Genomic DNA, 10,310 nt, shown 5'->3' with positions numbered 1-10,310 from the left:
GCTATAGGCTACACGGCTGTGCACGTTAAGATAGCCTACCAGCCTGACATTATCATTCTGCGCAGTTCATTTATAGAAATCTAGTCACAACGCCTGCTGAATTGTGAGGTTGTGATTTCTTGGGTGCATTTATTACGGTCTCACTCTGACTCTATTCTCAATCAGATATTATCAGGGCGCTGTGTGAGTGATGTGGGTTCCTCTCTAGGAAAACAGTTGCACCGGTCAGGCAGCAGGTAAGCAGGATCGAGACGCAGGCAGCTGTCCCGTTAACTGGGCAGTCTGCATCACGCGTACAGATGCTCTTCTAGTAGCCTATTTATTTAAATGAGCTAAACACACATCTCAAGGATATGTTTACTGGAAATAAGGCACTAGGTTACTGTCTTTTCACGTTTTATGCCACTAAACTCGCGTACCGGGACCGGCGCCAGGTTTATTACCTTTGACAGCTCGCGCAACCGTCACCGACTGCTGTCATTCTCCACGGTATGTACTTGTCTCTCCACGGTATCTATTTGTCATTCCCCGAGGCGTAGTATATATTTCAGACGCGTCGAAGAAAACCGTATACCGTGAAGTCCTGTCTTTTTGAGGATTGAAAGAAAGCGTAGATGTTTCTGTCCGTATCCGGGACCGATTCAATTGGATAAGTCTATTTTACCATGCCCTGCCTTGCGCCAGTTTGAGACCGATTCCTTGTACACCTTTCAGATAAAAGGTAATGTATTTGTCTGTGTGCGCAACCACACAGCAGGCATCTGTCTATAGGCTATGTGATTATTATTGTATGTTGATTGATGATCATACATTCTTGTTTTTTATATTCTATGATGTCAGTGTGCCCCAGCAGAGAGGTGCATGGCTGAGGAGAGCTGTATTAAGTGATGTTATAGATCTGTTATAAACTTTGATGTGTGACAGATGGGTAGAATATAATCCCCAGGCCATTACACTCTTAATCCACCTATTTGACTCCACCTCTGCTGAAATAGCCATTATCAACAACATTTGGGGTGGCTTTTCACTTTCCAATATATTGATGTATTGACACACCTTCAATGACCACAACCACAATCTATTATGTTTAGGCTACCCTTGCACAAGCAAGTGGTCACATGTGCCCTTCAATTTTCAGAGCCACTCTGAATGTCATAAATAAATTAAGGGGGTCAGGGCCAGCTCTAGTATTTTGGGGGCCCTAAGCGAGATTTGGTTGTGAATGTCAGTGACTGACAAAACAAAACAATTTTTGCCTGGAGCCGGCCCTGAGGAGGGTGTTTTTTCTTCTTCTGTAGGTTAGAGGACAAACAATGTGGTTGGTAAGTGAGCTGTCACACCTGCCACTGGCCTATAGGCTACTTCTCATAGAGAGGGGGACTATGTAGACCACTATGTGGCTCATCTGTTGACATTTGTGTTGTGCGCTGTGTCCCTCTATATCTGCTGCTGCAGTGGGTTAGTGTTGCATCTCTAAACACACACTCTCGCTGCCACAGAAAGAGTGTGTGTTAGAGTGTATTAGAGAGAGACCTAGCTAGTTCTACCTGAGGTAGAGGAGCATGATATATTGGTTTCATGCACAGAAAGCCAATCTTCCCCTCTCCATCTCCAAAACGTACAGTAGTTGAAAGGGAAGACACAAGGAGGGAATGGGGTAGAAAGGGGGTTGGGGGACTGAAATATGTTGCTAAGCAACAGGGAAGTAGACCAGGATGGGGGAGAAAGATGGTACCCACCAGCTTGCCTGTGGTTTAGTATGGTGATGATGTCAGCAGTGGTGTCTGAGGACTAGGGGGCAGGAGGTGGACAGGTACTCAATGTGAGCCAGCTCCCCCCACCCGCTTCTGGCTCCATGCCAATCCCCCCTCTTGTCGGGCCACAGGGCTCTGTGATAGATGGAGAGATGGTCTGTGACCAGAGGGAGGACGAGGGAGGGGGTTGTGAAGGACAAACAAACACAGGTCACTCATCTTCTCATTCTACATTGGTATCAGTTACACAACAGAGGAGACTGGTGGGAGGAGCTATAGGAGGACAGGTTCATTGTAATGGCTGGAATGGATTCAATGGAACAGAGTTAAACACGTTGTTTCCATGTGTTGGATGTGTTTGGTACCATTCCATTGATTCATTTTCAGCCATTACAATGAACCTGTCCTTCCATAGCTTGTCTCACCAGCCTCCTCTATTACACACCCAGTCCAGCAGACTGCATATTCCTCTCTCCAGCTCACAATCACTCTCCCATCCCTTCACCATGATTTGTGGTTACTAACCAGGTTGATGGATCAAATGCAGCATAAACAAAGCAGCACAGATCCAGCCAGACCTTCTGGACAACCTGGGAGGAATACTTTTCCAGCACCTGCTCTACCCCGGCGACCAACAGCTCAGGACACCTCTATCCCCAGTCCCACAGGGGGGTCTGGGAAACTCCCAGGACTGGCCTCAGGTGTACGTCAGATGCCAGACCAGGTGAGGCTGGAGCATGTACAACCTGGGTCCAGTCCTGCAGGTCCAGTCTATTTCAGCCGTCCCAGACCTACTGCACTAAATTCCTCCAGAGATTCAGAGGCTGATATGAAGGATAAGGCCTCTATTCCAAACCGCATTCCTGGACCACACAGCTCCATCTCCCTGTCCCAGTCCCCTACAGAGTCTTCCCTGTTGTCCCACAGCCCTCAGAGTCCTCACAGCACTCAGCCTTACACCGGCCAGCCTTACCTCATCCCCCAGCCTAACCTGCCTCAGCCCTGCCTCACCCCACCATCCAGCCTCAGCCCCAAACCAGGCTCCAGTCCACAGTCCCAGAGGACCAGCTCCCCTCTGGGCGCTATGGAGAATCAGCCACAGATTGAAGGAGAAATGGATCACGGTTTCAGGTGAGACAGATCACGACTGATGATGCCAAGTACTATTTTAGTAGCATGCCCACTGTATGACATTTGTTCTAAAGTTTCTACTCCCTAACTAAATATAGTAACATGTTGTCTCCATGGAGATAGTTTTCTCTTTCTTGGCAGACCAGCTAGGCAGAACTCAGCCTCAGTGATTGAAGCCATTTGCAGCATGATGGGTTGATTTGAGCCAGTGTGTCACATTAATCAAATGTCATACATCTCAGTAAGAGCTGTCTGAAGTGGACAGAATGGATGCAGGCTGTACATTTCCTTGACAGAGGTCCCAGAACCCCCACTGGTCACTGTACAGTATGGGTTCAACACTTAACATTGAGCTATACATTATTACATAATAATTACATTGTGACTACACAGTTATGATTGCAAATCACTGTAACGGGAAAGTAATGTATGTGTTTGCATAACTAGTGATAATGTAGGATGTGCATTTCCACCTGTGTTGTCCTCTAATAGGGTGCACATTGTCACATGGAATGTGGGCTCTGCTGTTCCCCCTGATGACGTCACATCTCTGTTTGGGCCACATGCTGGCGATGGGAGTACAGACATGTTTATCATTGGGTGAGCTTCTGCTCCAATCACAATGGTGCCAGGGAGACAGCCTTGAATGTCTCTCCTCCATCATATCTCTATCACTGTTCTGATCTCTCCTCTACTACCTCATCCATCCATCCAAACATTTTCTCATTGCTCTTCTGCTCCCACTGAGTTATGAGTTGTTCTTCCTCTCTTCCTCCCCACTCAGGCTTCAGGAAATGAATTCTATGATCAACAAGCGGCTGAAGGACGCTCTCTTCCACGACCAGTGGAGTGAGCTCTGCATGGACACACTCAGTCGCTTTGGATATGTGCTGGTCAGTAAGGAGTTAGCGCGCTATGATGTCACTGTCTCAATCTCTATAGGGACAGTTACTCACGACAGTCGTGACAGACAGAGTATAATGTCAAACATCTTATCTAATGGTTTGTCTTCTTAATGTAAGATTATTTCTTCTTTCTCCTCTCTCTTTATCTCTCTATCTCACTCTTTATCTCTCTCTTGCTCTGTCTCTTTATCTCTCTCTCTCTCTCTCTCTCTCTCTCTCTCTCTCTCTCTCTCTCTCTCTCTCTCTGTCTCTCTCTACTCTTCTCTTCTCATCCTCCTTAATCACTATAGGTGGCGTCCCAGCGTATGCAGGGGGTTCTGTTGCTGGTGTTCTCTAAATTCTGCCATCTTCCATTCCTGAGAGGGGTGCAGACAGAGAAAACACGCACAGGCCTCGGGGGCTACTGGGTGAGTGTCACCCATGGCAACCCCTGCTCTAAATTAGGAGCTTGTCAGTAAATGCACAGTCCAGAAACCCTTGTGCACAAATAGTTTTTAGATTGCATAAAAATATGTCAATATGCCAGGGAGAGAGAGAGAGAGAGAGAGGGAGAGAGAGAGAGAGTGTGTGTGTGTGTGTGTGTGTGTGTGTGTGTGTGTGTGTGTGTGTGTGACCTTCCTGTGCATGTTGATGTCAGCATGACTACTGGCTGCTGGTGCAGTCTCCTTTTCTCTGAGGTCAGTGCAGCAGGACAGGCTGTCTGGTTCTCTGATACCATGCCATCTGTCCTTTCATGCTTATCACAGTGGATGTTTGATTACAGAGACCTGGAGAGCATCCATGTTTAATCCATCAATGTGTGTGACATTTTCACACTCTCTCTCTATCACTCTCTTCCCCGCCCCCAGGGTAATAAAGGGGGTGTAAGTGCGAGGATGATGATGTTCGGCCACCCGGTGTGTTTCCTGAACTGTCACCTGCCGGCTCACATGCGGAACCTGGAGCAGCGCATGGAGGACTTTGAGAGCATCCTGCAGCAACAGCAGTTTGATGGCGCGACCGCCTCGGGTGTGCTGGACCACGAGTGGGTCATTTGGATGGGGGAGGGCTGATGTAAACAGTATGTGTAGGGCCACGAGTTTTTCCCACCTGTCCACCGGGCGGCAGGTAGCCTAGTGGTTAGATCCTTGGACCAGTAACCGAAAGTTTGCTAGTTCGAATCCCTGAACCGACTAAGTAAAACAAAACTGTCGCTCTGTCCTTGATAAAGGCACTTAACCCTAATTTCTCCCGGGTTGCTGCCAATAATGGCTGATACCATGCCGTGACTCCACTCTCTGAGGTAGTTGGGATATGTAAAAAACACAATTCCATTTCACCACACATGTACATGTGTGAAACATAACAAATATAAGACCCCTTATTTGACCTTTGGGAGTTTTTCCTTGGTCATATGGTCACGAAATACTCCTAATTATGTGGTCTGATGATCAGTCGTTGGCTCATGGAGTGGTCGATGAAATGGTTATTTGTTCTTCTCCCAGCGTGGTGTTCTGGTTTGGGGATCTTAACTTCCGCATCGAGAACTATGACATTCATGTGGTGAAGAGTGCCATTGACAGCAATAAGCTCCCTTTGCTGTGGGAGCGAGACCAGGTGAGAAAGCTGTAGAATCTACTTATTTGACATTAAAAAAAGTCCAAATGGAATTTTCTGGAAGTCATGATTATCTTTGGAAACAAAGACTGTTGATTCATTACCAACAGAGGGAGCTATAGCACCACAAAAATTAACCTACGCCCAATAATATTTATTCACTCAGTGACTACATCAAGTCAAACAAGCTACTTTGATGATTCATTGGTATATATATATTTGTTTCTCTCTCTCTCCCTTTCTCTCTCTATTTCCATCTCTCTCTCATTTCTCTTTATCTCCCTCATTTGTTTTGCAGCTCAACATAGCTAAAAACAGTGAGTCCATCTTAGATGGCTTCTTGGAAGGCCCTCTCAAATTCCCCCCCACATATAAGTTTGATGTGGGGACACACACATACGACACCAGGTATGTGATTCTGTGTAGAGAAATACACGGTTTGTGATTGATGTGATGCTCCCTCCATTAACTGATTCACTGACCTCTAGTTCCCACTATTATCTCTCTCTCTGTACCTCTCACAGCAGTAAGAAGCGAAAGCCAGCATGGACAGACCGTATCTTGTGGCGTCTGCGTTGTACAGGCTCCCCTGTTCCTACCCACAATGCCGCTCTGCAGCGTGGCCTAACCTCGTGGCTGGGTGGGGCAACCAAGGTGGTGCAACACTCCTACCGCAGTCACATGGGCTACACCTGCAGTGACCACAAACCGGTCTCTGCTGTATTCTCATTACATGTAAGTCCAACCTCCCTGTGACCCCTAAACTCTCACCCCAGCAGTCACACTGTTTGATGTTTATCCAGATATCGTGAAAACCTTCACAGTTACTGACACATTATAACACTAGTATGACCTCATATCGTTAGAATCAGCCTCAGAAATGATCTTCCTTTCCATCTGTCTCTGTGTCTGTTTTCACTATCACACTTTCTCCCCCAGTTCCCATTCAAAGTGGACCTTCCTCTTGTAACGTTAGAGTATGAGAAGGAGTGGACTAAAGTTTCTGACGCTACAGTCAGATTCACTGTGAGGTCCAACTTCCAGCGCAGCTCATGGGACTGGGTGGCAATATACAAGGTAACTGTGACTTCAACTTTAAACCAGTGAGAGTTCATATTTGCTCTCACACATACCTACAGTACAGTGCCTTCAGAAAGTATTCACACCCCTTTACTTTTTCAAAAAATGTTGTTATAGCCTGAATTTTTTGGTTGATAAAATGTAGATTTTGTTTTATCACTGGCTTCCACAATATACCCCAAAATGCCAAAATGGAATTGTGTTTTTAGACATTTTTATAAATTAATTTAAAAAATGAAAAGCTGAAATGTCTTGAGTCAGTAAGGGAAAGAGAAAGGGGATACCTAGTCAGTTGTACAACTGAATGCCTTCAACTGAAATGTGTCTTCCGCGTTTAACCCAACCCCTCTGAATCAGAGAGGTGCGGGTGGGCTGCCTTAATCGATATCCACGTCTTCGGCACCCGAGGAACAGTGGGTTAACTGCTTTGCTCAGGGGCAGAATGACAGATTTTTTGTGCCAAATAAGTATTCAACGCCTTTGTTATAGTGAGCCTAAATAAATTCAGGAGTAAAAAGGTGCTGAACAAGTCACATAATAAGTTGCATGGACTCACATGAGTACTCTGTGTGCAATAATATATATTTTTTTTTTTATCTACCTCATCTCTGTACCCCACACATACAATCTCTGTACCCCACACATACAATTATATGTAAGGTCCCTGAGTCAAACAGTGAATTTCGAACACAGATTCAACCACAAAGACCATGGAGATTTTCCAATGCCTCGTAAAGAAGGGCAACTATTGGTAGTTGAGTAAAAAAAAATTAAAAGCAGACATTGAATATTCCTTTGAGCATGGTGAAGTTATTAATTATACTTTGGATGGTGTGTCAATACACCCAGTCACTACGAAGATGCAGGCGTCCTTCCTAACTCAGTTGTCGGAGAGGAAGGAAACCGCTCATGGATTTCACCATAAGGCCAATGGTGACTTTAAAACAGTTCCAGAGTTTAATGGCTGGGAGAGGAGAAAACTGAGGATGGGTCAACAACATTGTAGTTACTCCACAATACTAACCTAAATGACAGGGTTAAAAGAAGGAAACCTGTTCAAAATAAAAATATTAGAAAACATGCATCCATTTGGCAAAGCAATTAACTTTTTGTCCTGAATGCAAGGTGTTATGTTTGGGGCAAATCCAATACAACACATTACTGAGTACCACTCTCCATATTTTCAAGCATAGTGGTAACTGCATCATGTTATGGGTATGCTTGTAATAGTTAAGGACTGGGGAGTTTTTCAGGATAAAAAAGAAACGTAAAGTTGCTAATCACAGGCAAAAACCTTGTTCAGTCTGCCCTCCACCAGACACTGGGAGATGAATTCACCTTTCAGCAGGACAGTAACCTAAAACACAAGGCCAAAACTACACTGGAGTTGCTTACCAAGAAGACTGTGAATGTTCCTGAGTGGCTGAGTTACAGTTTTGACTTAAATCTACTTGAAAATCTAAGACCTGAAAACAGTTGTCAAGCAATGAACAACAACCAATTTGACAGAGCTTGAAACATTTTGAAAAGAATAATGGCCAAATGTTGCACAATCCAGATGTGGAAAGCTCTTAAAGACTTATACAGAAAGACTCCCAGCTGTAATCGCTGTCAAAGGTGCTTCTACAAATTATTGACTCAGGGGTGTGAATACTTATGGAAATTAGATATTTGTGTATTTCAGTTCCAATACATTTCTAACATTTCTAAAAACATGTTTCCACTTTGTCAATATGGGCTTAATTGATATCTGTGGTTTTTCTTCACAGGTTGGGTTCAAACATCACAAGGACTATGTAGCATATGTGTGGGCCAAGGCAGATCATGGGTCACAGGTATGATACAAAGCCTGACAAACATACTCTCACAACCAACCTCAGAGATCCATTGAGATAATAACATTACACACACACTCACTTGCTATCTTTCCATTTTCTCTATTTTGTTCTTCGCTCTCTTTTTCCTTTTCTCTTCTCAGGTGACATTTACAGAGGAGGATTTACCCAGGGATGCAGGGGAATACATTTTGGGTTTCTATAGCAACAACATGAATACTATTATCGGAGTGACGTTGCCCTTTCAGGTCAGGACCCTACCTGCAGTTGTCCTTCCTGTGTTGTTCAATGAACAGAGAATAAAGCAATTGCTTCCCACCCTTTCCTCTACTCTCTTCAACAACCCTCCATCTCCCATAGATCCATGTTCCTGTGCGCAGCCCGACAGCCCCACCAGTATGCCGCTCAGACAGTTCTGACGTCAGCTCGGAGGATGACAGCACACTGGTCCTGCTGGCCCCTGCTAGCTCCCGCAGCCCAAGCCCTGGAAAAAGCAAACACCACCATTGTCACCGCCGCAGCCGCAGTCCTGCTCACTCCAACACCCCCATGCCCTCCCTGCAGGGCCTCAGCTTGCACCCTCGTCCCCTAGAGGGCCTACCAAGCAGCCGCTCGCCCTGCTCTGCAGCTAAGAAGGAGCGCCTGGTCTCCCCCCAGGACACACTGCCGTCGCCCATCAGCCCACTCACGCCCCGCAGCCCTGTGTCACCCGGGGGCGGGGTCTCAGCCCCAGAGGCTCTGATTGCTGCCATCCTGGGGGAACACAGGCCAACTCAGGTCACCCCGACAGGGGGCAGGTCACCAGGCAAGACTGGAGAGACAAGTTTATGAGAAGCCCAAGCAACAATCTCTGTGGGGTCATGAATGTGCACAGACATTAAGATAAGACTGTTGAAATGAGGCCAGTAAAGACTATATGATGATAGAATCTAGGGCTGATATGGTCCATTATTCTGATGCTGATCTGACCCCACACTGTCACTGCGCTCATAAAAGCAGTGCATTGTATGACTTGTAGTTTGCAACATTCCACATGGTAGTGAACCAGTTGTCTCTGTTTCTTAATCTACTTATCAGTGACTTCATCCCATACATACACTGTGTGTACTTTGGAGTCAGGAGCTAGTCCAAATCAATAACAGTCTAAGTCTTACCCCAAGAAGTGCTTTTGCAGACTCATATCAATACTCTATGTACACAATAAATGTAAAGCCAAAGCAAGAGTAAATCTGCAATGTACAGTACTGCTGTTGTTATGGTAAGTTTAAAGGATGTCTATATGCCCTACCCATATGGGCCGGATCACTTGGTGTGGTATGATATCCATCTTTCCATGCCCCTAAGCGCCAACTGATATTAAACCACTCCAACCGGTTTGTTTCTGAATCTCCCCATCTTGTGTATATGTGTGTAGAATTGTACATGTTTGAGAGAAAAAAACATTCCTGTCTTATTTTCAGAGTGATAAGGATTCTAATGATTTAGTGGTTTGTTTTGGTTGTGGACATATTGGTTGTGTGAGGAAAATAAAATGATAATCCTGAGAAAAATACTTTTGATTTTGATATCATGCACAGAACATTCAATGGGACAGCTCATAATTATAATGTGCAGAGTCCACACAGGCTAATGGCCAATCCTCAAACAGGGCTTTAGCTTTTTGAGATATCCCTACCCAAGGTAGAACAAAACATAGCCATGTTTTTTCACATCTGTTGTCTCCCATTTATGAAATGGATGGGTGTGTAAAAATATTTTACTGCAAAAGCAGTTAAATTGATAGAAAATATGACACACATCCTAAACTCCAAAAGTGCAGAATAATGCCGGGCTGGAGAGGGGATCGGCTGCATAAGTTCACAGAACCCAATATTGCAAGTTTTAATACTGATAAAATGTGGAATACACATAGTCTGTAGCCTGCCCTACATACACAAACATCATAAGGATATATTGAAGCATTTTGGAAGTATAGACCTTTAAACATTACCAACTAAAAATATTTATGA

At 45.0% G+C, this 10,310-nt stretch overlaps 1 protein-coding gene across 1 annotated transcript; it reads left to right on the top strand.

Annotated features, from left to right (window-relative positions):
- The first annotated feature begins 397 nt into the window (after positions 1-397).
- Positions 398-9,839, top strand: LOC139388035 (inositol polyphosphate 5-phosphatase K-like). Its single transcript, XM_071134531.1, has 13 exons — positions 398-721; positions 2,283-2,885; positions 3,378-3,485; positions 3,670-3,778; positions 4,081-4,197; positions 4,639-4,814; positions 5,275-5,386; positions 5,685-5,794; positions 5,911-6,121; positions 6,326-6,463; positions 8,236-8,301; positions 8,445-8,549; positions 8,662-9,839. The coding sequence occupies exons 2-13, from the start codon at positions 2,287-2,289 to the stop codon at positions 9,130-9,132; spliced, it is 2,322 nt and encodes a 773-aa protein (XP_070990632.1). The 5' UTR covers positions 398-721; positions 2,283-2,286; the 3' UTR covers positions 9,133-9,839.
- Positions 9,840-10,310: the final 471 nt, after the last annotated feature.

The sequence above is a fragment of the Oncorhynchus clarkii genome, chromosome 29 (assembly GCF_045791955.1).
Source record: "Oncorhynchus clarkii lewisi isolate Uvic-CL-2024 chromosome 29, UVic_Ocla_1.0, whole genome shotgun sequence".
Taxonomy (NCBI): Eukaryota; Metazoa; Chordata; class Actinopteri; order Salmoniformes; family Salmonidae; genus Oncorhynchus; species Oncorhynchus clarkii.
This window is presented reverse-complemented; position numbering and strand designations above follow the sequence as displayed.